The sequence below is a fragment of the Aptenodytes patagonicus genome, chromosome 3, assembly GCF_965638725.1.
Source record: "Aptenodytes patagonicus chromosome 3, bAptPat1.pri.cur, whole genome shotgun sequence".
In the NCBI taxonomy this organism is placed as follows: Eukaryota; Metazoa; Chordata; class Aves; order Sphenisciformes; family Spheniscidae; genus Aptenodytes; species Aptenodytes patagonicus.
Window position 1 is genome coordinate 78,662,277 of NC_134951.1, and position 26,479 is coordinate 78,688,755.

The 26,479-nt window shown below is 39.9% G+C and overlaps 1 protein-coding gene across 1 annotated transcript; it reads right to left on the reverse strand.

Moving 5' to 3' along the window:
* PLG (plasminogen) lies at positions 1-26,094 on the reverse strand. Its single transcript, XM_076333945.1, has 19 exons — positions 25,970-26,094; positions 22,109-22,244; positions 19,589-19,695; positions 15,027-15,141; positions 14,037-14,176; positions 13,326-13,446; positions 13,085-13,203; positions 12,028-12,190; positions 11,299-11,429; positions 10,368-10,533; positions 9,452-9,618; positions 8,394-8,542; positions 6,830-6,923; positions 5,162-5,282; positions 4,342-4,416; positions 3,834-3,974; positions 2,883-2,989; positions 1,903-2,048; positions 1-693 (listed from the first exon to the last, which is right to left on the reverse strand). Exons 1-19 carry the CDS (start codon positions 26,016-26,018, stop codon positions 532-534), a joined length of 2,409 nt encoding a protein of 802 aa, XP_076190060.1. The 5' UTR covers positions 26,019-26,094; the 3' UTR covers positions 1-531.
* Positions 26,095-26,479: the final 385 nt, after the last annotated feature.

Consider the following 26,479-nt stretch of genomic DNA (forward strand, 5'->3'; position numbering starts at 1 on the left):
TGTGTTTGCTTCTTTTTTTTTTCCATCCCACGTATTTAATGCTATCGGATATATCTAATGAAACTTCACATGCATACAAGATATGTACAGTGAGATTATTCTTTGCTTTGTATCATCAAATTGGTAAGAGGCTCAGACAACTCATAGAAAATGAGAAGTATTCTCCTTTCTTCATTTGTTGGAAGCACAACATCTTGGGAAAGTAAACCTCATAAGAAAAAGTCATTGTAGAGCCTAATATAAGATTGAAATGCAGAAGTCCAGTTACAATTGAGGTTGGGATTTTTGGCACGTATTTCAGAGGTGGGTAAGTCTATTGTCAAACATAGCAAACCATAGAATGTATAGAAAGAAGGTAACACACTGTCAGTTGGGTTTCTTGGCAATAACTGTTAATTTATAGCAATTTAAATTGGATGATCATATTTATTTTGCATTCTTATGAATGATTGTAGCTTTAATATTGCACTTGGAATCTTGTATTTCTAATGTGCATACAGCTTTCCAGGAGAGAGCAGTCCACACTCAGGATCAGTTGTTTTCCATTATACTCTTAATCCAAGGAATATAATTGGAAACTCGAACGTAAACACCAGGTTTCATGGGTCGGGCACAGCCAAGGCCCCAAGAGGTGACTCCATGATGGACAAATTTATCTTGGTCCAGACAGACTAGAGGTCCTCCACTGTCCCCCTAAACAGAGAAAGAACAGGATGATTCCTTCACAGACAGCCCTATGAGCAAGAGTGGCCTTCTCACAGGAGGCACAGAAACTGAAGTACTTCTCACGTGTGAGGGCTGCATAAGCTATAAGAAAACACTGGAGCTCTAGCCAGAGAAGAGTTCTCTGTGCATGTTGTTGAACACTTTTGTACAGTCATCTCTTCCCGTAGGTAAGGTATTACATTTATTTTTGAAGTAAGGGGATTTGGTGAGAAGGAATCTGATTGCCCTTAGTAACTTAAACTGCGCTTCTTCCCTCAGTCTCTTCTCTGAGGTCTTCACGGCTTCCTGTTATTACTAGATGATCCAAGACCAAGTGAATGCATGCAGTCAAGCCATGTATCTTAAGATAGGAGTGCACGTCCCTCAATGGCCTGCTTGCCCATCACAGTGCTTGTGCATAGGGTAGCTGTGCTGTGTTGGCAATGGCGTTGACCTGCCAGCTGGGGCAGTCAGTCTGCTGTTTTCACACTTCTTTACAGAGTCATCTCTAGCTTTTCAGGGAGGAAAGTTTCCATCTTGATTCAGTATGTTAAGCTTTTCTAAGCCCTTTCATGTGTTTAAAGAAACTGAAGAACTCAATTTCAAAACCTAGACTTCTGAAGAAAGCCTTCATACCACACTTGTGAGATGAGCTATGCCAACCATATTCTTCCTTTTCAGCAAAAGGGAAGTCCAGCATGCATTTTGCCTCACCCGGTGTGATTTTCACAGGCACTGGCACTGATATTTAGAAATTAGTAGTTCCTTTGGCTGTTGGTATGGCTGCATGGCAGACTCCACTGCATTGTTCCTTGCCTGCTAACTGAGATGTCTCATGTTGTTAACTGAGCTAGGTTGGACATTGGCACTACTCTAGCCGGGGCAAGCAAAGTGGTCTGGGAAAAAAAAATCAGACCGTTAGTCATTCTAAGCTGGTTTCCATACACCTGGCTCAGGCAGCCGTGTATTACCATGTGTTCTGTAGTTCAGGCTTACCTGAAAAATTACCTGCCCCACTTCCTAGCAGCTGACAAGGGAGCAAGGGAAGAGCAGAATCCATGTGCATTTCTCAGCTTGTATGCCACGTGGTGTGGCAACATCCCAAGGCTAATTCTGAGCCTCTAAAGCCCAGAAAGAAAAGCACTATTTGATTTGAATGTGCTTACAACCCACTCTGATGCTCACAGACCTTCTTACCTGGCAGCTATCTGTGCCACCATGAATATTCCCAGCACACAGCTCGTGGTTTTTGACTCTACCATTCAAAAATTCAGGGCGGTTGCATATCTTATTCTCAATTACAGGGAAACCAGTTTCCTTTAAGTAGCCATCACCACCAGTTCCTTTGCAAATAAAACCAAAAACAAAACACAATAAATGACAAAGGTAAATGAAAACATTGAGGTATGGATAAGCAGTAAAATAAGCATAGTCTTTATGCACTATGCATATACTTTCCGTGCATAATATGAAGTGATACCAAAATCAGTAAGCATTATCAGTATCATGGTACTTATCACCCTCTACCACCCATCAAAATCCACACTGCGCTGATTGACTTTCCTGCTCCCACAGTACATCCATATGGATCCAGTACCCACTGATATTTGTGGGAGTCATTCCCAAGCCATTGTATTTCTCTGTATCTGAGTTTTCTCTGTGGAAGAAAGGAGGTAGGAAGTAAACAGACAGTTGAAAATGGCATGATGGGCAGAAGCAAAGAGGCAGAGAAGGTACTGATGCTCTTCTCAACCAAGGCAGACTGGGAGGTTTTAAAAATGAAAGTATGTTTATATCTGAGTGAGATCTGAACCAGGCTGGTTGGGAGTAAAATCACTGAAAAGAAGGAGCAAACCCACCTTCAGGTGATTAAGAAATAGCCTAAATCTAGAAAAACTTTCCCACTGACTGCGTAAAAGCCCACTTTGGAGAAAAGCAGAGTGGGCTGAGACAGAAGAGGTTTAGGGGGTTTCAGTTTACATGGCTCTGAGTGATTAGGGAGAATCTAAATCAGAGGGAGACAGTGGAAAGAATGGCAGTACCTGATGAATTTTGATGAAATAGGTATGCATGCAGGCTTGTGTGGGGTGTTTTTGGCAAAGAGAAAATACACTTTGAATACAAGTACATACCAATCTCCAAACACAGAGCTTTCAGATGTGTTAACGCTGTCTCACCTTTTGTATCCCCCCAGCCCGTCACATAGCACTCCTCTCTTCCTCCCAACACAGCATTTTCTTTTGGCAAACAAACTGGGATTACATGATTATTGATGGTTGCTGGGCTGAAAGAAACAAACAAAAGGCTCATACAGGAACAATCATTAGCACATTTATCCTTAATACCACCTTCAGGTTTCTAAAAAGATTTTATATACATTCAGAGCCCAAGTCAGTCTGACTTGCCTTTGGGTGCAGCTAAGACTAGGCTCAATTAGGAAGCCACATTAGTTGTATTGACCCTGCGTCTGTTTTGGACCTGCGTTGCAGCCATGGAAATCAAAGCACAAGCACTATATGTTCACATCTGCTTGCAGCTGTATGGACATACTCCTTTTGATTGCACAGTGCCTTGGCGAGAGTTTCAGGTGAATGGAAACAGATGCAAGAAGGGCCATACTGGGTATTGCATCACACATGCATACTGTTTGCCCGCACACTGGACAGACCTGCTGGAAGAAGATATCTCCCCACCACAGCATGGAAAAAGCATGGGGTGACATCATGCTAATGATGAGCTTTCAATCCTCATTACCTTATCAAGGTAGAAGCATGTAGGCAGAAACACAGAGTGAAAGCTCCTCTAGGCATTACCTCCTCCTACTCTGCTGCCACTGCCTCACCTCCCAGCAGCTGTCACCCAGCACATTGCCAGTCTGGGTCACTGCCCCTAGCCCTCCTCCCCTCCCAAAGCAGCCCTTTCCCTTTCTGAAGCCCTGCAGCTGAATCACCTTGGTTTCCACTGGAGCTTCTGCAGAAAGGGAAGAAAGAGAGGGTCTTAAATCGCTGATTGAACAGAGCATGTATAGAAACACATTTCCACAACACCAGCAACTACTATTTAGTTAAAATACAGACAAACCAAACTTGTCCCATCAGAATGAAGGAACGCTTCAGGTGAAAGGGTACCTGCTCAGTTTTATCAGAGCAATATCCACCCTGTGTGGCTCCTTGAACAATTTCTCAACATCTCGTTTTTGCGCTGATGCCTCTAATGCTCTTTTTCTGTGTATTCCAAGGTATACTTTATACGCAGATGGCCGTGAGGACCTATTGGAAATGATTGCACATGGTGAGCTGACAAACACGCACCCAGAACGTAAACCACTTATGATCTTGTTGGGCACCTTGTTCTGTCAAAGCCAGAAAAATAAAGCCAGCTTTGGCGTAAACTTAATTTCTTAATCCCTTATTTTGGCACGTGAAATCAAGTTGGCAAAAGTTATCACTCTCACTCTTTGTTTCTTCAGTCAAAACTCTGCTTTAATGAATGATGAATAGACTTGGCTCAATTCTCAAGTGTTTGCAAGCTGAGTCGAGAGACAGCTCATGTTGGCTATTGGGCCCATTTTATTTCTCCTCTGATTTTCTATCGTCTAGTGTAAAAAAATGCTGGTGGAGGTTATAACATACTTACCTCTCTAAACAGTGAGCGGCAGTAAGAACCCACTGCGGGTCTATGAGAGTTCCCCCACAGAAATGTTCACCAAAACTGTAACAGAGCAGAAAGGCGTGAAAAGGGCATTGGTTTAAGGTGGGGAAGTTAATTCTACTGCAGTTCATCAGGTAATCTTTCTAACATGTATGCCTTTACAAACTAAAGACCTTATTCTGCATTTGCATTAAGAATCAAATATTTTACTTTCCTTGAACAATATTTTGTACAATGACAGTAGTGTTGTGTGGACATTTTCATAAGGACTTGTATGAAAACACCTAGATCTTTGTTCCTAACCAGTATTTCTATTACTGGAAAACATTATGTGCAGTGATGTATACCTGTTCAGAGATTCTGGCTTTTATCTAGCTCTGATCACAGTCAGACAGCTCTGCAACTGGCCTTGATTCCTAGTTTTGCTAGTAACTTTGCCAGTAGCATCAAACGCTTACATGGAAGGACCGATCAAGATCTGTACTAGCCATACTTCAAACTGTTGCTTCTACTCATAGGATACTGATTCTACCATAGGATATAGTGACAGATTTAAAGTCATTCTGCCTTTTAGTTAAAGTGGTTTTGAAATTAGTGGTTGTATTGATTCTATAGGTATTTATCACAAAACAGAGCATTCTTGGTTGTCTAAATGACCTTCGCTGACTAGCACACATAAAGTATAGCCTTGAGCTATTTTTAAATTAAAATCAAGTTTAGAATGCTGCAACCACATACTGTAGCATCCCATGAGAGGCAAAGGTTCCTTGAATGTAAAGTGTAATGTAATGGGGCACGGCCATACCTTGTCCGGAGACTGATTTGCCAGGGCCAGGAGTGTGGATGCGAAATACACCCAGCAACAATCCTTTGAGCACACAACTTTGGTCTGAACTTGGGTTTTCCACACTCATACTGAGCAGGAGCTACAGAGAAAAAAAAAAAAGCACTATAAGGAACTTCAACGTATTTGCTATACATTCACTATGCACTCAGAAAACTAGAAGGGGAACCGGTTACATTTATCACTTCAGCTTTTGATTCTCTGCAGGCAATTATATACCATGCACCATGGTATATGCACAACTATATTTTGTTAGGTTACCTTCATCTGGAACACTTAAAAATGCCTGGCAAATTTTTTTCACATACACTTCTCAGTGGTCAGCAAATTACACATGAATAGATCTACAGTCAGATAGAAAAAAACAGAAGGTGAAGGAGAAGGAAACAGAGCAAGAAAAAAATAAATTCCCCCAACATCTTTAAATGTACTCTTACAGATGCCAGCAATGCAAAAGCTGCGCTGGCAGCTGTTTTCAAACTAATCTTGGTGGTACAGCACATGAAATTCAATCACTGTCTCTGCGGAACAAAATTTTGTCCACTCTTATCTCAGGATCTTTTGGTACTTCAGATATCTCTGAGTTATTAAATAATGTATTATGTAGTTCTTATTTAGCCATGGGAAACTGACTCTTGTCAACACAGAATTCAGAATTTGTTGTCAGTAAAAGGAACTACCTAATGAAATTAAAGGCAAAAGCCATGTTTTCTCTGTTTTTTAGCTGAACAACTGAACAAAAAAAAAATTAAAAAGAAATTGGATCTTCAAAATAAATACGATAACCATGTGAAAATGCCATTTTTCCCCCTAAGAGTGCCAGCCCAACACTTTCAATACAGTAGTATTTTTACAGTTACAGTATGTGCATGTTATAAAACATCTTTCTTTTTCTTGTTTACTCCATTTTGGGGTTTTGATCAGAGCACATTTTCTGCTTCTCACAGCTGAGAGGATAGAGCAGCAAGAAAGTCACCCTTCTTTTGAGTGGGAACTACCTCTCTTCCTGGCATAGCTTTTGTTGTTGATGGACATGAAAGGGCTTAAAACCAAAATGTTGTAAAATTTTATCATTGTACACCACCAACAACACCTCATTCAGAGTACTGAATGGCTTGATTACTAGTAACAAAGACAAGGGAATTTGATTAAATATTTAGGGCCAGATGCACTTTCCAGACATCTGATACGGTACAATATCAGAGGAGGGAAAATCTGTTTTACATCCAGGACAGAACAGAGCCACATGAGCAGGGGGTGCAAAAATTTTGCTGGGATAAGACCATCCCATGTTCAGCCTGGCCACACACACAGTTATGCCAGGTGACTAGGCAGGAGCAGGGGAAATTTCCACAGGAACAGCCTTATTTTGAAACACATGGCAAAACCCCCATGAGCTTCAGTGGACTCCAGGTATATCTTGTGCTGGGTTTGGGGCTTCCAAGTAATAAGCACCATTCTTAAGACTTCAGATGCAGATTTTGAGCATCACTTCCCCACAGCCTTAATTTCCAACCTAAAGCTATTGCACTGTCTTAGTTCAGTCTTTCCAATTAATCACTGAATGTCCTCCAGTTGTCATAAAAGGTTACAGGAAAGGGAGACACTAGTCTTTAAAGGAATAATTACGGCACTTGGGAATGTCACAGTACTCCCAGGCTTTTCTTGGGTCTGTTGTGTAGCACCAAGGTCCATTCACATCTCCATCAGGATTCCTGCAATACTGTAACAAAGAATAAAGACAACAGATATTAGCCAAGGGACAAAAAAACCTATCAATGCATGTTTCAAAATAAAATCAAATTAAATTTGGGAAATATTTTTTCTGCTTCCTTACTGATAAGTGATTTCCAATTCCTTTTGTCAAAATTTGTTTCATTTTTCTATTTGCTCTGTAAGTTTAGAAGAAGATAATAAAAATGAAACCTCTTCAACTGTCTTCAGCCAGTAAGCTTCACTAGTGCAAGCCTGGACCTCTGAGCTCTCAAAAAGTAGATCTTGACCTAGGATGGGATTTTCTAAAGCACCAAACTGTCTACTCCTGCTTCCACTGCAGTTAGCAGGAGCAGTAAGGTCAGCCCTGGGGTCTTTTCGCACCCACTCTGGTTGCACGACTCCGGGGCAAGTGGGCATTTTGTAAGCTGCTCTTGCACAACTTGGTGATGCCTATGAGTCCCAGGGGCAGGGGTGCAGTGTTCACCCTGACATGGGGTGCCTGGTTAGCTGAATCACTCTGTAGGTCTTACTGGCTGTACCAACTGATCTCTGCTCAGCACAGACACCTCACACAACTGCATGCTACCAGGTACTTTTCTACTTCCCTACTCTGAAATGTATCCATGTCTTAGGAAAAAGGAGAAAATGTTTGCTTCCCTTCCCTGAGAGTCCCTGCCAAATGCAAGAACAAAAAAATTATGGCAGGCAGCTTTTCGGAGGGAGTTTCCCCAATCTGAGCTGGAATTCAATACAGGGTATGTGATGCCATCAGAGGATTGGCTAAAGCAAGCTCTAAAATCATGTACCTGTAGAAAGAATAGTTCAAGCTGGCAACATCAAACCAGCTCTTTATATCACATACAGAGCTTGTCACAAACCAGGCAAGTATTGTATATGGGATGTTACAAGTCTAGAGAACTAGTGATGTGTTAGGACTAGGGAGGTGGAGGTTAGAGATGGGGAATGACTTACAGGATGGGTCAGATGCATGTATATCCTTGTATGATGGGCTGCGGCAGAAGTTGGAGGGCTGGAGGGGGAATTAGTAGCAGATGGGAGCTGCAATCTATCAGCTATATACCTCAAGGAACTTGCACTGAACATTGGATCCTTCGCCATCTCACCCATCACTGTTACTACTGAAACCTATGACCCCAGGTGCTCTTTCTGGCAGAGGACGTAGAGATGCTGCCCACAGACCAACTCCAGTTAGTCCTCAGCAGTGAGGAGAAGCAAATGCCCATCTGAAGCCCCTTGGCTGTGCTGCAGAAGCTTTCAATAGAGCTTCTGGGCATCTGTGTGTCCCACAGAAGTACAGACTGCTCATGACAACAAGAATTAGCATGATCAGGTTCTTGGATTGAACCAAGGAAAATAAATTAATTTACAAAGACCTGGCATGAAATGCTTGCTGAGGGACCATGAAGAAGACGGGCAAAGCTCAATGACAGCAAGTATTAAATTAACAGCTGCTTACATTTTTATCCAGGCCTGCTTCTGGATGAGTCATGGGAGTGAAATAGTCATGGCTATGAGGTCTCTGAGAACTCCACTCTTGACAAGTCCTGCCCCTTCCAGTTTTTGCTACTGTGCCACGATAATCTTTACCATTACCACTAATGCAGTCTGTGAAGAAAGAGGAAAAGGAAATGATTGTTAGCTGTGAGCTATTGGGCCACGTCCATACTCGGTGGTGGTGAAGCAGAAATAAATTTGAGGAAATATTACTAGGACTTATACATCCTACATAATATGTATACAAGGAAAGAAGGACAACGTAGTGTCAATGATGGCTAACAATCACATTTTAACTTCCTTGCATTTTAAATGTTTTCTTCATGATCATTAAAGTCATGAATCAAAGAAGCTTAGATTCAGTTGACCCCTCATGACTCCAGAAGTCAGGACCACAAAGACCATGCACTCATAAAGTCTTTCCTTATGGACACTGATATTTGTCCACTGCCACATTTTACAGTAGGTAAAAAGCAGTAATACGTGTTCAGCTAAAACTATTAGCCTTTTAACCAGAAGAACATGTCATATTAAAAAAATGAAAGCTGCAGCACTCTAACCATCTACTGCATAACAAAGTTGCATCTGAAATGAATTAAAAAATCCAGCTGTCCTCTGGTGGGAAATGGAGCCCTGGAAACGTGAATTGCATGGCACAGGAAAAGACTTTTCTGGAACACTTGCCAGCAAAATGCCAGCACCTCTGTATCTGCTGTCATTGATAGTAGCCCTCCCGCAGTAGTGTGGAGACTACTAGCCATCTGTTTCCTTGTGTTTCCAATATTGTCAGATGTAGTAAATAAAAGATATGATATTAATATAAAATCAAATACAGAAATCCTGCTATAAAATTCCACAAGAAAGTTCAGAAAATTAAGAGAGTGGATACAGTATTATATTAAATTCTGTAATTATCTAGAGTTTCCTGTATTTCATCCTCATTAAATTCTTGATGTCGTTTCTGTAAAAAAGACCTTGCTGGTTATGAGCATTTCTGGGGGAAGCAGAAAGTATTCTCACCAGGATCTAGTTCTAGTGTTGTCTGGGGAGGTTTTGGTAAAGTCACTGGTACATGGTCATCACACCTCTTCAGGTTGCAATACTCCCATCTCACACTGGGGTCAGTGGTGTAGCACCATGGGCGGCTATCAGCATCTGGGTTTCTGCAATAATTCTGCTTCAGGTCCCTACAAAGGTAAGCATATTATATTCCCATCCATGCTACTGCTCTGAGGAGAACTTGAAAGAACATTTTAGAAAGCAGGTCTGCTACAGAGTTAGCATATATCATTTATCATGTACTGTGTGCGACAGAAATCCTTTTTCCAGCATAAAGAAATCGAGAAACGTATGCAGAATATTCAAATACGCAAAATACTTATTCACTGATTAATGCTTATAGTAGAATACCGTTTACAAATCCAGATAAGTAAATGCACATATGTATGTTAAAGATATAATTCTTTTTACTTTTTCAAATCCACTAATAGCTTTTAAGAAGAAATAAGTTTTTTGCATTTTGGAATAAATACATAGCAAATATTAGGAATAAGAAAATAACCCATCCCTTCCTCAAAGCTCTAATGTACTGCAGACTAGGAAGCAAAGACTTAAACTCATGAATAAGCTCATGTATAGAAACAGTTCATTTTAGTATAAGGGAAAATTTATGATAACTCTTAATTCCTTTAGAAGCAATGTAGAAACACAGAGTTAATTAGTCTAAAGCATAATAGTGACAACTGTGATTTGTTTCAAGATGAGGTTAATAGAAAATGTTTCCACATTAAAAAAAGAAAAAAAGGAAGGGATTATTTTTATCAAGTACACTCCCTTCCCAGCTTTAAAACCATTGTTGTGTAAAGATCATGCAAATCAAAACGAATTCATGAATGGTCATTGTCCAGTGAAACACAGAAAAGGGAAATACACATACGCATTTGGGAACTGGTCTGCCGTTTTATTGTGTCGGTGTGGTGACATTGAGCTCCAGGCTTGACATTTCTTTCCCGTGAGAGTAAAAGAAGCTGTGCCACGGTAAGTCACACCATTGCCTTGATAGCACTCCTCAGTAATTTGAGCCTGCTCAGGCACATCAACAGCTGTAGTGAATAACAGAAACCAGTCCCTTGCATCATAATACTTTGATATTTATACATGAGCATAGAAAGCCAACAGAAAACAGCACGCCAGAGTATTTCACTGACCGCCACAGCACGCTCTCTGTAACAGAATCCTTCTCAGACTGTAGATCAAAAGGAAGCTTTCAAAAAATATTTGTAAAAGTTTCATGATACGCTAGATTAAAGCGCTTGTACATCAATTTTACTGTCATGCATGGGGATTTATTTCAGCTAATGATCCAAATAGTTCACATATGGATCAAAACTTCTCCATGGTGGGGGAATATCTGTGGCTTTGCCACAGATGCATGAGTAGAACAAGCCTGCCTTGTGTAAGGAGAATTTTCTTTTGATAGCTTTTTATGGAGTCTTGGTTCAGTGCTCTTAAATTATCTTAGGTTTTGCTTTGGATTCAGTTTTTCAGGAGCTGGCATGTAAAGCTAATTAACTTTTCCATGGTGCATTTAAAAATTTAGAGGTGGAGGGAACCACCACTTGGCAAAAGGAAAAGAACTCTGTTACTGCAGTAATTCCTGAGCTGGGTCAGTAGGTGACTTAAAACCTTCTGCACTTATCCACCAGGCTGAACATACCAGCCTGGGCTCCACACCAGGCTCAGGAGTTCAACTGATGCATAGCAACACTGAGAGTGACAACAATAATAGAACTGATCAGAGTCACCCAAGATTTTTCAAAATAAACGACGATGACCCTTCACTTCCAGATGTCTCCTGTTGGTCTTACCAGGGGCCTCTGGCTCTGTCCCATCACAGGAGGGGATGGTGCAATATTCCCACCGGGCGGTTCTGTTGGTGGTGTAACACCATGGCATCTTCTCACCATCAGGATTTCTACAGTAGTTTTCCTCTAGGCTCCTGAAACAGAACACTTGGCTAAGAAAAGCCTCTCATGGAAACCTAGTAAAGGTTATGAACAACAGGGGAATGTACCTTGCTGCCTAGTTTACTGTTGTATTTACTGGTGGGTAACTCTGCTATCATTTACTGATGCCATTTACTAGGTGAATAATTGCAATGCACTGGTGTTTTGGATGTGCTAAACCAGACATCTGCTAGATCGATGGATGAACTAAGAGATTGTATTTCATGTAGCACTTTGAGGCCAAGAGCAGCACAGCAGAAACACAGGATGAAAGAATCCAGCCCCAAGCAAATATCATAATTGCAACTTTCTTACTCCACATTGCTTCACCTGAGCAACAATACAGTAAAAGGATGAACTGAAGAGGGAAAAAGTCAATCAAGCAGAGCTTGCAAATCAGAAGAGGAGACACTAGTATCCAAGAACAAAGAAGTGAATAAAAAGAAATGTGAAAAAAATTTGAAAAGATGGAATCCAGCAGGTGATGAATGCTGGTGTAACCAAAGAACTTTGCCACATGGTTGAAGAAAAACGAAGTAATTCTGTGTGGTACTTCTCATGGACACTGAATAATGGAGAGGTTTCACTTACTTGCAGGGATAGTTTTCAGGAGTGCGAGCATGTCTGTGAGGAGATTGAGAACTCCAGTGCTGACAGGTATTTCCCGATTCAGTAACAGATATTGTGCCTCGATAGTCTTCTCCTCTTCCTGATAGACACTGACGCCCTGGTGCAGGAACTGGTGGGGGTGTTGCTATTGCAGAAAATGGAACTGAAATTTAGCAGTGCCTTCTAGACATATTAAGAAACAAAACCAAAATGAAAACCACTTTGAGCCTTATAATTAAGCAGGCTTTTTAGCTTTCTTTGCAGGTAAGTTTTAAAGACAAAAATGTTTGGAAAGTCCAAACGTTAGAGAAAAGATCTAGAAATGTCTTAACTTTTCTTTCTTCCATTTTAACATCTTCACAAGCAATCAGACTGTCAGAAAGGCATTTGCATCTGCCTCTTTACAGCAGCCAGGATACAATGCAACCAAGCGCTAGCAGCCCCATCAGAACAAAGCTGGAAAGTGAGCAATTGGTAATACTGTGAAGAAAACTGGGGTGAAAGTGGCAGGCCCATCATTGGTAGGTACAGGTATAGATGCAGATATAAAAGAGATGTACTCTAACTGGTGAGAGTTAGAGATAGCAAGGATGAGGTTTGGTGAGAAGCCCCAAGGAAAAGTATCGTGGCAAAGAGGCCTTTAGGGGAAAAGGAAATTGAAAAGGTGGAGAACCAAATTGGAAGAGCAAAACAAAAGCCAAAAGATTTTCAGGAAGAGTGAAACTGTTTGACATCAAAAGAGGAACATCAGAAGAAACAGCAGAACCACTGAAATGCCTCGTGATGGAAAAACACATCAAGGAAGGGAGATGTGCTCTAGGCAAAACCATTAGAAATGCCTACGACAGAAAAGTCTAGCCTCAAAAGAGCTATCAGAGGTTCATTTCAAGGTTATTTTTTTCTTTGAGATAAAAGTCAGCAGTCTTTTATTCTTTCTTTTATCTTTGGGGCCTCTTCTATTTGTTCTAGCTCCTTGCACCACCCTGAATGGAAGCTGTCTAGATGTCTTTGTGTCTAGAAGTCTAGAAATCAGACTCACTGCAACGAGGAATGTTGCAATATTCCCAGCGTTTAGTCGGGCTGGTAGTGAAACACCAGGGCCGAGGTTCACCATCGGGATTACGGCAATAATTCATCTTCAGATCCTTCTCTGGAAAACTGGACAGGAAAAATATTTTTTAAAAAATGTCACTAATGGCTGTAACAATTATCCTGTCTGGGATAGGGTCATCTTCAGGCCACCCTTGATGATAAACCACCCATCACAGAGTCTGACTCACTTTTCTGGGAGATATCCATGAGAGTGAGGTTCCTGGGAGTCCCAGTGCTGGCACTTAAGCCCAGACACCGTCGTCGCAACTACTCCATGGTAGTTTTCTCCACTGCAGTGCATGCACTCCACTGTAGGAGCAAGGCAGAATGAGGACAAGAGAGACAGAAAGTCCCTGAGGAACTGGTCCGTAAACACTCACACTCATGTCACATGAAGCTCAAGAGCCTGATCAGAGCACAAGGCTGAAGGACAGTCTTTTTTTGGCAAAGTAAAAGCTTAATTTTCTTGGTAAGATGACTTCAACTAGTTGATTACATGTATAGCATTCCATTTAAAAAAACCCCAACATTATAGACCATAGTTTTTAAAAGAGCTAAATTAAAACTACTAAGCTATAATTGAAAATCTGTGCCTTGCTGCTGTCACGTTTTATTGACTTTTGCACTAGCAACTGTCATTTGGTTCAATTCTAGGATTATGATACGTGAATACACTCATAAACCATTTTTTTATCTAGGGAAAAAAACATGACTTTTTACAGCTGTTTTGGGGGTCTTTTGATACCTTCCTTGTTGGTGTTGAAAATGTCTTTGGAAAGTTTCAGGTTGAACTAAACTCAAGTTTGGAATACTCAATTAAAAATAAAAATATTTGAATAACTTCACATTCTTGAACACATCTTCCAAAAAGGGAAAGAAATCTGTATATGTATCCTGACCTTCACACTCTGGGATGTTACAGTAATCAAATCTGGTAGCAGGATCTGTTGTGTAACACCAGGGTCCCTTTCCATCATTATCAGGATTTCTGCAGTAGTTTTCCTCCAGTCCCGCATCAGGGTATTTTTCAGGTGTGTAGCTGGAACAGAATTTAAATGGGATTAGAGAATAAGGAAAATGTCCCAATTGTTCAGCTGAGGACTCTAAAAATGAAATCTTTATCTGAGGACCATTTTGTAGATGTCGTTCGTTAGAAGTCTCCTAATTGCTACTGTGTGCCATTGCTGAAGAGTTAGAAGTGCCATAGCTACAGACTTCAGGAAATATGCTGCCTCTAAGGCCAGTCATGTCTTTAATACTTGCATTTACTCCAGCTGTTCAGTTTCCAGTAATTTTTACTCAGCTGAGACACTTTTCAGTGTGTAGAGAAAAGTCTCCTCTGGGACATGTTCCCTGGGAGACGCAGTGAGAAGATATTTGCTGAAACGGGAGAGTTCTCTGTAACCTGAATGCTATGCCATCTCAATAGGAGGTTACCAAATAAACTCAGTTGGGTGTTTTTCATTAAATACAAGAAATACTGCCCTGTTAATTGTCTATGGATTCACTGATAAAATGATGTACCTCTGTCTCATCTGCCACATGTTATACCTTTAGCCAAGAGAAGTTCTTGCCCTGGTGAGATTAATGGAAAATCCTTATTTCAGCAGAACCAGGTGCTTCCCTGTCAAATGTTTTGCTCATGTAAGGACGACGAAATTTAAACGCAACTGCCAAGACTGACAATGTCCCTATTGATCATGTAGCCCTAATTGCAGGTCTTTGAGTTAAAACTCAGATTAGAGAATTATCTTATTCTAGATAAGTGTAGAAAAATATTTTATAAGATGACTTTGAACACCGAACAAATTGCTTGTAAGACTACTTAGCACATATAAATAGCTTAGCAAAATTTCAGAAAAACATAAACATATATGAAAATGCCTTACTTTGGTTTATGGGGGGCATTATCAGCCCAATTCTGGCATGGCACACCTTTCTGAGTTTTGGCTTCTGTTCCTCTGTAATCCACCCCTTTTCCCTTCTTGCATTCTAGAAGATAAACTGAAATGGTATGTGCTTAATTAATCAGTATCGTGACATGTTCATTGGATTTTAGCATACACAAAATCCATTTTCATGCTAATACTTTTAAATACATTTGGTCATATTTTTACTTTCTTATGCCATCAAAAATAGACAACTCACATTGTAAAAACCTACTAATTATCTGATGTCTAAGTTGAATTAATTAGCATTGAAAGATTTATGTGAAAGCCAAAAACTTCCAAACCAGAATTCCAGAGAAAGAAGTGTAACACAACCCGGTTCTTTTAAGAACATACTATAGTAGATTTAAATAATAAAATATGCTTTTAACATTTAAATATGCACTATAACAAAATAGAAACATTCTTTTTTCATTGCATCCTATGGTGTTATCGTAGTTATGCACAGTAATTAAAATGAAACCTTAAAAGAGAGCCACCTGAATTCAGCTGAAGAAGATAACAGGACAGAATCACAGATGAATACACATAGCATTTTACCAGTTTAAATAAGCAATTTTTTTTAAGTTCATATAAATGCAGATGACATTGTTTTATTAAAGTTCACCATGTCATGAATGAGATTTAATTAATTCATGATATGTTAAAACATTGACTCTCTGTTCTACAAGATAAAATGGATTATTGGTTGAAGGTGCATATTATATATGCTTTTGTATTCTTAGATTTTGGAACTTCGTAGTACCTTCATGAAAAAAAGAAAAAGAAAGAGTGAAAGAATTAGCAATGAAATCCTGTCTTTATATAAGTCAAGGGGAATTTTAATGCTGAATAAGCCTGGGGTTTGTATTGGTAGCCTTGAAAACATTAAATTATTTTAAATATTAATCATTAAATTAAATGAGAACGGAAAGCTCAATTTTGTCATTTTTTTTCCCAGGAGGAAGGAGCAACCATAACCCCATTGCAGCCTTTAAGATCTTCCTGGGAGGACTGAACAGTCACCTTTCCCAGCAAAAGGCTGGTCACTGCCAGGGGAGAGTAGGCTTGCAAGGGGCAGCTCTGCCAAGTTCACGGCTTCTGAGTTCTGAAGGAACTCAGATCTTGGCACGTTCCCTCAGAGCTTCTACATCTGTAGTTTAGGGATAGTCACTGTCAGGTAACATGTCCTCTGGCTTGGAAAACTAAGCAGGAAACTCATTGAACATTTCTCTATGCACAGGGCATATTTCATCAGACAGTTCCTCCTTTCTAGCTGCAATGAAGCAATCTGTCTTTTAAGTTGTGACCTGGCTTGTCTCAATGTCTTTAAATAGTGTCCAAATTTTGCGTCAGCTTTTCTCAGCATCAAAGTTATACCAAAGCTGACATACAAGCAGAAGATTAACATAAATCTGGAGAAATAATGCCATTTTACATAGATCTGTCTTGTCAAAAGTGAAAAGAACTAATATTTGAATCTGAAATAAGGTTCAGCTCTTCTGTGGGCCGATAGGTAATTTAGAATTGGATTTATAGATGTACTTTTAGGCATGCCTTTATTTCAATGTATATATATGGCAAGTTTACTCTAGAAACTTAGCTGGAAGCCATTTGGATTCCTCAAACAATTTTGCAATAAATTAACATTAAAAACCTCAATAACTGAACATGGAATCAGTCAAGTGCTGACTCTTTTTGTATGCATAAACTTTTGACCGTTTATATAACCTTTAGGTTTTTTTCTGTCTGATGACAAATAACTAACTTTGATCCCCAAACTCAACCCATGTCCCTTGGGTTAACTATTTACAAACAGCTATGTGGATAACAATTCCCAAATGCTAGCTTTAATTCTTATTACTTTTTCTATAAGCCAGAGAATGTTAACTTTCTCTTTCATAGCACATACCATAGAAAAAAATAATTTTTAAAACCGTGAATTTTACACCAATTGTCATCCTTTTCTTTGAATGCAATGATAAAGAGGCTTCATCAAGTAATTGCTTCAACTGAAAAAAATAACTTTGGTTTCAGCAATAGTATTGCAAAAGTGTCTGGGCATATGAAAGGAATTTCCTTGAAGTATCAGGGCAGCAGCAACTGCTGGAGGCAGTGATGTGATCTGCCTGGATAAAAGCTACTTTTTCCCTTCTGTTCTATAACAATAGATTACATTGACATTATCATTAGAATGGACACATAATTATTTGAGACCCTTTGCAAATGAAGATATGAGCAAAGGGAAACCATCTGACCCGTACACAATAGGCTGCGTTTTTCACGTTCACGATACCTAGGTCCATCTTTTGTTTTCTGTAGGTAGATGTGCAATTTTTGGACATTTCAGTTATGTAAAACTAGTTTTTCACACCTTTGCTGCTGGGGTTCTGGTTTTCAAGAAACTAAACTCCATGCCTATGACCTCAAAAGGCTTAAAAGGATGCCGTAACAAATCCTCACTGAATATTGCAGGGCTCTCATCCAGGTTCTAACCTCAGCAAATCCCAGGCATGTCTCAAAAATAAATAAGAATCACAGTATAGCTCCTGATCACAGTACTGAAGCAAAATCAGTACGGATTATTTACATGTAAGTTATTTGTTCAGTCTTTAAAATTTATTACTTGCCAATTGATCCATTCAGTTTTCCTTCTACAATAGGAACTGCAGAAGATTCCTTAGCATTGCTTAATCATGATTCAGGGAAATTCCCACCAGCTTCTGGATATAATAAAAATATCTTATGTACAATACATTAAATTACCTATCAGTTGTATATACAAAAAAAGGCAGCTGGCTGTAGGCTTCAGAAAATATCAGCCTGAAAAGGACTCTAAGTTGTCTTTGGTCCAAATCCCCCTAAAAAGCATGGACAGCTTCTGAGCTGGATGGGGCCACTCAGTGCTTTGTCAAGTCAATATCTGCAAGGGTGAAGGCTCCACAGCCTCCCTGGGCAATGTGGTCTAGTGCTTACCCACCCTCCCCGTGAAAAATTATTTTCCTTATATCTACAATGTCTGAATCTCATTTGGATGCTCAGCTGCAATCCAGCTAAAGCTATTGAACTACTACATAAAATCTTCTTGCAGATGCTATACACATAGCATTATCTTATCCTACAAGTCTTTGTAGGTCAACAGAGGAGTAAGGATGCAGTTTTCTGGAGGTCATTGACATTTACAGTCTAGTTATTGCGATTCTTGACTTTTGGTTAGAAACCGGCCTATTGAAACCACTGCATGATTTGCAGCAGCTGAGAACCTGGTTCATTTTTCCTCTTCATGCACCTTTCTTTGTTGAAGGAGACCAACTTCTTGGTAGCTGCTAGAGTTTCCAATTTCTGAGTATTCTCAAACGCATTTATGTTTTTTAAAAAGTTACAAATCAGCAAATGGTGAAAGGTAATGTTCAGAAGTCATTTAACACAGAACAGTAGTAATTCTATTCAAAGTTTACCACTTTATCTTACATGTCTGAATGATCGGAAAGGAGATTGTTTTCTCCCTTGTGTATTACTAAAGTCAGAGAACAACACAATGGAACTTATGTTACATTAAAAATAAAACACATTCCTTCTTCCCTGTATATAGAAAGAGCTCAGTGCTTCATTATGTAATTCAAAAATAGTCTTAAAACCCAATCGTTTGTCTGCATCTGGCATTAGGTGATAGATTTTTAAAAGAGATGATAAAAAAATTGGATAGTTGCCATTTCTTAAAGACAGACTTCCTATTTTCAGAAAGAATAGATCAAATACACTTAAGTCACATAATCCTCATCTATGACAAAACTGATCAGAAATAAAACATGTACAAAAGGAGAATACAAAAATTCACCACGTCAATTAATTATATCATAAATATATAGATTAGGGTAAAAGTTTCACCGAATTCATTAATGGAAGAGTACAAACATCATATAACGATATACAAATACTATAAAAATAGTTCATTTTTATCTGAAGCGTAGTTAATACTCTCATACTTCTGACAACGTGTGCAACTAAAAGAAAGTTGATTTGAGTCCCACCCAAGTAAACTATGAATTTTCTTTAGTGATACAAATGAAATTATTTGGTAGTTTCCACCAGTTTTCTAGTGGGCAAAGGTCTGTCTCAGAAACCATTGACAACACAAGTAGCTCTTCCTAGTACCCTCAGCAGAGACAGAGAAGATGCAGCTGTAGGTTATTGGCTGGTTTAAAAGGAGAGGAGAGAAGGGACCCTTAAGCACCTCCATTATTCCCAGCACCTTCTGTGTTCCCTGAGCAACAGTGCTCTTTTCTGCCTTGTGGAACCTAGGATTTAGGGAGCAGGAAAGATGATGCTGGAGCACTAATCTGGGGAAAAAAATGGTACTGCTGCTATATAAGCAATGTGGCAAAAACCAGGTGTTAGGTAAAGGCTGACCTACCCACTTCGTCTGACCCGGTGAAGGCTTAGGCCCCATTTACAATAGGGTTACATGAGACCCACTGGAAAGCATAGCTCAGTGAAATAATGTAAAAAAGACATAGACATACTTCTTTTTTCATAAAGAACTGCATTTGTTCTTCTGAATATTACTGCTGTTTTGGTGTTCTCAGCCAATGTTAAACACTGTTGGTCTTTACTGGTGAATAAGAAGGCCCTGTTGAAATTAAGAGGAGAGAGTAACGTAAGAAACAATAGCTGAATGTGTGCATTATTTTCCTAAACACCTTTTCTAGTATTCAGTTATAATTTTAGCAAGCACTGCACTTCAGCAATATTTAAGATTGAGTAATGTTTCACAAATCACTGAGTATCACAGCTCCCATTTTCAGTGGTGACTTTGACTCCTAAGTCTTCATACCAAACTTAGGTTGAAAGGGAGCTACATGAACAAATTATGACAAGGGATAAAAAAGAAGGTTTAGAATGTTCCAGAGACTCCAGACAACATGCTGAAGAGGATATATGCGCAAGGGACCTTGACCTTATTTAAAAAAAATTAGTGGTCAGTCAAGAAGTGAGACATTCTACAGTACTCATCAGTTACCAAGGAACAGGTAAAACACAACAAGCCAGGACCTTAAATTATCTTGTGATAACTGTCCTGAGTCATCGTAAGTGAAGCAATGTGAGCACTTTGGAAAACACAGCCATTTGTCTTTTCAGCAAGTACCTAGTCTGTAGTCTGCAAAACTGGAGTGGGTAGTGTAACCTGTCCAATAGTATCTAAGGAAAACTCCTGACAGGCTAAGTAATTTCTACAGCTAGCTTTTCTGAACCAAAAAAAGAGCAATAGCAACATGGCATTCAGTGGGTAGGTTTATACCAGGAATGTAAATACTGACAAAAGCCGTTCTGTAGCCCTAATACCAGCTGGCATGATCCCGGTGCGCCTGTAAATTCGCACAGCCTCTCCCCAAAGGAGAGGGATCACATCTGGACTCATTGCTGGGAACGGTGTCTGTGCATTGTCTGGGGAGTGCTGGTTGCCCTGGGTCAAAAATACACTGGGCACTGTTCCCCCCGGTCCAAGCTCTCAGTAATGTTAAATTTACAAGTAGGGATATAGCTAATGAGCATGGTCCAACACACTGCTAAGGTGGGATAACAAGTCTGAAGTACTGATGTGAACTCATTGGTCTGAAGCACTGATGTGATGGTGCTGCAGCACTGGCTTGGTCTTAAAGTTCTGCCTAACAGTGACCTTTCTTCCCCAAGATCCTTCCCTGACAGATAGCATCTGTTGTCTACTGATTGTAATAGATCTCACATAATTGATTGAGGAGGCAAGGACAAAACAGCCCTGACGTTATTCCAGTGTCAGGTGATGGTAGGCTCAGACCTGAGGCAGAGGCTAAGGAATGATACTGTATCTGAATATGCCTCAAAAGAGAACAATAATCCTCTGCAAACTGTAAATATATAATCTGAATATACAGACCTGCCCTCTCCACCTTCCTCCCTGCCCTCCCGAGACAAGTACTGCTGAAGCTCTGCCATCTCTGTGTGGTTTTCAGAGAGGGGAGCAGGATCAAAGGGAACAGGTGGTACTTCACACATTCAGCCAGCAAACCCCTGTCATCCTTCAGGGTTACACCTCTTCAAAATAAGTCTCATTTTCCCTTTTGATTTAAAACACAAAGTTATAAAACACGTTTAAAAAGTCAGCAACAGGGTATCCCTGCCTTGAATAAAAGCCTGATGGAGAACTAAGTGCTGGAAACAGCCCTGCAGACAGGCAGTCTGCTGAGTTCAAAAAGGTGTGCTGCAGAAGTGGTATATCAAGAACTCATGAAGAGTAGAAGAGAAAACCTCCCTGCCTCGTATGTGAGGACAGCCTCCCACCGCAGTAACAGCTATCTCTCCTCATTACACCAGTTGCCTGATGTACTGCTGAAGCTCAATGGGTTCTGAGGCTTTGGCACAGGAGGCTCAGAAGCCTTAGGCTCAAAGCAATAGGCTCCCCTGAGGCAGGAGCCTGAGCAAAGGCCGGTGGTACAGACTGGTCAACATCTTTCATGCTTTCTAGCCCCTTGGGTCTGGTTAAATGCAAGTGCAGAGAGAGGGCTTGGCTGGAAGCAGGGTTTAGGATTGTTAAGGTTTAGATGGCCATGTCTTTCTCAAAGTAAATAGAAGTTGCCTAAGTCCAAATTCTAGTAAAATTCAGAATAATGGATGCATCTGCAAGATAATAGGTAATGCAATGAACATAAGCAATGCCATTACTGCTGTCCTAAATTTCCAAGCAATTAATTATGACTCTTTATTGCAAAAGGAGTGCAAGAGTCTTGTTAAAACCATGTCAAGTCAGTTTTCAGTGTGCCAAGCTGTGCATCAAAGTATCATAATGTTTTCCAATAAAAATTCAACATAATTTTCTTAATTTCTCTATTTCTGCTGTCTTCATCCATATGTCCCAGGCATTCTCTTTCTATACATCTGTTTTTTCCAGCCAAGCTCAGACACACATACTCCTAAGAAATCCCTCAAAAGTTCAGACTGCTGATAAATAAGGCAGACTGCTCCATCATCTGCAATGAAAGATGTATATGGGAAACAGTGGAAATTACCTGCAAGTAAATTTATTTTCAGTTTCACATTGCTCTGCACATTCTTCTTTACTATTTGTCCTATAAATTTGCTTCTTAGGGTTGAGCAGCCAAGCTCCCTCTGTTCTCACATAGCTGTCTAGTATGTTTCCTTGCACTAAAAGGAAAAAGAGAGAAAGAGGTAAAAATGTGAATGCTGTTTTGATTTATTTCAAACTTTCATGTTAAATTCTTTGTCACCTAGTTGAGTAACATCATATTTTAATTGCTGGAATAATTGCGTTAATGGTGACAAAATATGCGTAAATCTTGCCTTCCTAGTATGGTAAAGGGCAGCATCACTGAAAACCCCATGTAAGGCAGGACAGAGAAGTGGCTTGAACAGTGCTTTTTATCATTCTGAAAGTCATAACAAGTAACACAAACCTAGGGTATAGAGTGATGGGAACAGAGAAGACGATCCAAGGAGCGAAAAAAAGTGAGGTGTTTCAGAAAGAAAATATTGGTCACCCATACTTTGGAGAAAGTGGAGAAATGGGACTCGAGAAGGGTGTGAAACAATGATTGTCCATTGCTGGTACCTACCCACATGGAACAACTTCAGTTTTATCAGTCACCCCATAGTTGCCTCTTTTCAAATGCTCTTGCTCTTGCAAGAAACAAGCTAGCCTCAGTCACTGGGGTTATCACTGTGCTCATGTTCAGTTTATCATTTTTGTAATAACTCTGTATTGAACTTACTTCAATGAGGAGCGGCTGAGGGAACTGGGGTTGTTTAGCCTGGAGAAAAGGAGGCTGAGGGGAGACCTCATCGCTCTCTACAACTACCTGAAAGGAGGTTGTAGCGAGGTGGGTGTCGGTCTCTTCTCCCAAGTAACAAGCGATAGGACGAGAGGAAATGGCCTCAAGTTGCGCCAGGGGAGGTTTAGATTGGATGTGAGGAAAAATTTCTTTACTGAAAGAGTGGTGAAACATTGGAACAGGCTGCCCAGGGAAGTGGTTGAGTCCCCATCCCTGGAAGTATTTAAAAGACGAGTAGATGAGGCACTTAGGGACATGGTTTAGTGGGCATGGTGGTGTTGGGTTGACGGTTGGACTCGATGAACTTAGAGGTCTTTTCCAACCTCAATGATTCTATGATTCTATGATTCTATGATTCTACTTAATAATCAAGGTAGCAGATGTTGCCCTCCATTGCAGTGAATTAACACAAGACATTAAAGTGGTAAATAAATTCACCTAACAACCTCTGAGCTACAGCTGCATGTGAAATATATAGGATGCTAAAAAGTAAAGCTATGTCTAGAGGTAAACTCCAAAAATGTTCAAGTACAATCCTTCTTGTAAGGGACTTTGCCATTTAGTATTTTCTTTTTCTGTTACAGCTATGCAACCTCTGAATGCTTAGCTATAGTTCACAAAACTGACTTTCACGACTTCCAGCTGTAGGGTCATGGAGTTGCATGAGTCCTGTGATTTTTAGTTTCTTTATCAGATGAGCATATGACTGTACTGACAAACGTTTGACTCTGGGAGTTACCTGTTCTGCATGGTTTCAACCCCGGACAGCTGGCCCATGGTCTTTGCAACACATCTCAGTCCTGCTCTGTGCCCTGTTTTTGTGCCTTGCTTTACACAATTGCTGAATAAAAGGCATACAGGGTATGAACCAGACCCTGGCTTCCCCCTCATGCATGACAGCCGTGCTGAAGAGAGGGACTTCTTTATTCATCTTTTTCTGACCCTTCTCTTTCTCGGCTGTAGCCCAATGCCAGCAGGAGGGACAGAAGGTAGCCTCGTCCCACTCAGACCCGCAGCCTGTGCCTGGGGGCTCCACAGGGATGTTCAATGAAATGTCTTTCAGGCTGAGGAAGGCAACTACTCCTCCCTTTCCTGAGTAACACTCTTTTGTAGCGTGAAGCAGGCTCATATGCCTCCTGCTACAGTTAAATTCCTTCATCTGAGTGCTAGCTCAGCCTGCAGTTGAGTATTTTCTTTAAGATCATATTGCACCTACAAGACGGAGCTGATAAAATAGGCATAAAAGCCAAATTATGCTTCCTCTCATACCATTGCAAACCCAGAGAAGTTACTGGAGGTTTTTTTCTGCACGTAGACCAGGAAAGAGTTTGGCCCTAAGGGTTGACAGTTTAACAGTATGCATGAAAGAAAAGGATAGCTACTAAAAAAAAAAAAAGATAAAGTGAAAAAGGATACAATAAAATTTCATGTGACAGGCACAGGAACCACTGATTCCACTAGTTATTTTAAAAAAAAAAGACATTAAGAAGAAATGAGTTTTGAGAGAAAACATTAAACTAGGTTAAAACAATATCGTAGGGACACTGCAATGCTCTCCACAAGGACAAGAAATACAAGTAAAGAATTCCTATTATGGTACAGCCTCCATGCAACCTTAATTCTGTTCTGTTTTGACACTTTGCAATAATATTGTAATTATAATTACAGCATTTGATTTTTAAAATATTGACAGGGTCATAATTTATTTAAGTCATAAAAATATTTTTTCCCCTTTTCTGTTATAATTACAAGGCAGGGCATAATACTTCAAGAAAAAAAATTAAAATATATGCAAGCTGAATAAAAATGCAGTAAATTTTCTTGCTACCATTTTTCCTCTGTCTATGGAATTTTTCAGTGTTAGAAAGATGTATTACCGCCTTATTCAGAAATGCAAATATTTACCACCATTTGATAAAGGATTTGCAAACAAAAGTGTAGTATTGCAGACAAAAGCCCAAATCCTATCTCTTCCTCCTCCATATAAAATTCTTACTTATTTAAGAAGTGTGTTTGATTTGAATGAGGCTGTTCTTCTGCAAAAACAAAGCTTAGAAACTACAATTTAAATTAAGATGATCATTCTTAACATTAAATAATATCTAGAATTTTTTATGCTGGGGCATGTCTCTAATATTTCTAGCTAAAATCTACCCATACATTTTTATAACTGTTACCTTTTTTATATTTTAAAACTACATATGTAAAATGCTTGTGTATTTTATTGGGGTTTTTTATATGTGTTAGCACACTCATAACTATATTTTTAACTGCAATCACAACAGGCTGTGTAGTTATACAGAAGGCCTGAAAGAAGATGTGCCATCTGAATACCATAGTTCATTGAAGTTTGAAGTTTTCAGGACAGAGAATATTTATTCAAAATTTCTGAAGAGTTACAATCTACTAAACCCAAAAAGATACATGTAAAGATCCTTACTCAGTTCTTGTCTGTTACAAATTATTTTGTCCTATCTTGCACAAAAATAGTCTTGCAGCACCAAAAATACTGCAGAAACTAATGCTGACCAGATTTTGGCCTCCCTATCACATGGAATGAAAAATCTCCTGTTAAGATCGTGGCTATGAAAAAGACTGAAACTCTAGTGTGTAGAACAACTTTTCCTTTTCTTTGTGATTTTGTTTTTCACAATGTATTTACATATTTTAAAACAATCAAAATAAGGATCAGAGTACTTGGCAATAACAGAGGAAAGAAACAACCCTAGGATAAAAGGCTGCTGAAACCAGAGACAGCCATGTCTTTGTAGCAAGCTTTTGATAGGCTGCTTTCCAAGGGTGCCCCCATTTCTGGCCATGAGGCATGTTTGCAGGGAGCCATTTGTTCCCCACACAGACATCAAGGCTGTTGATCTTCTGGCGTCTCTAACGAACACGACACTGGAGCAACCACAGCTCTTGCTTTGTTCAACAGCAACTCTCGCTGGCCAGCAAGCCCCAAATCCATTGCTGTCTAGGTAAGTGGTGACACAGAGATTTGGGGACCTACCTTCACCAAATGGAGCTTGCAAGCGTTTGGCCCCATCTCACCTAGGCAAGCGGAAGGAAAAGGACTCTTACCTGAGCTGAGCAAGAAAAGAAAGAGAAAGGCGGCTTTGCTAATCCCCATTTTGGCCCAGCTGGCAGGTGATGGAAGTTGTCTGTGTCCATGCACAAAGTTTTATTGACTCGCACTGGAGTGAGGCAGCATCAAACAAACAAGGCAGGTAGGTTAAGTTAATCATTCTCCCATGCTGTGACCCCCTTTGCCGTGGTGTGGCCATTCAAACAACCTTGAATTGGATGTATTACCAAATCAGACTCGATCATTTGTACTGGATGCTGGGAAATGTGAAGGCACTCTCTTGTTTTGCGGGGCATGTTTTTGTTCTCAAATGGTTAGGTCTTTCTTTACTAGAGAACAGAAAGGAATAATATTGCTAGAAAGCATGGGAAATCATATGTCCAGGCAGAATTTGGATTTCTCCTGACAGTAGAGTCCCAATGGTAATTTCAGCCATGCATACCTGTATTGATTTATAAGGACCAAGTTCCATTTAATCTCAGGGTAAGCACTATTATCAGATCCAG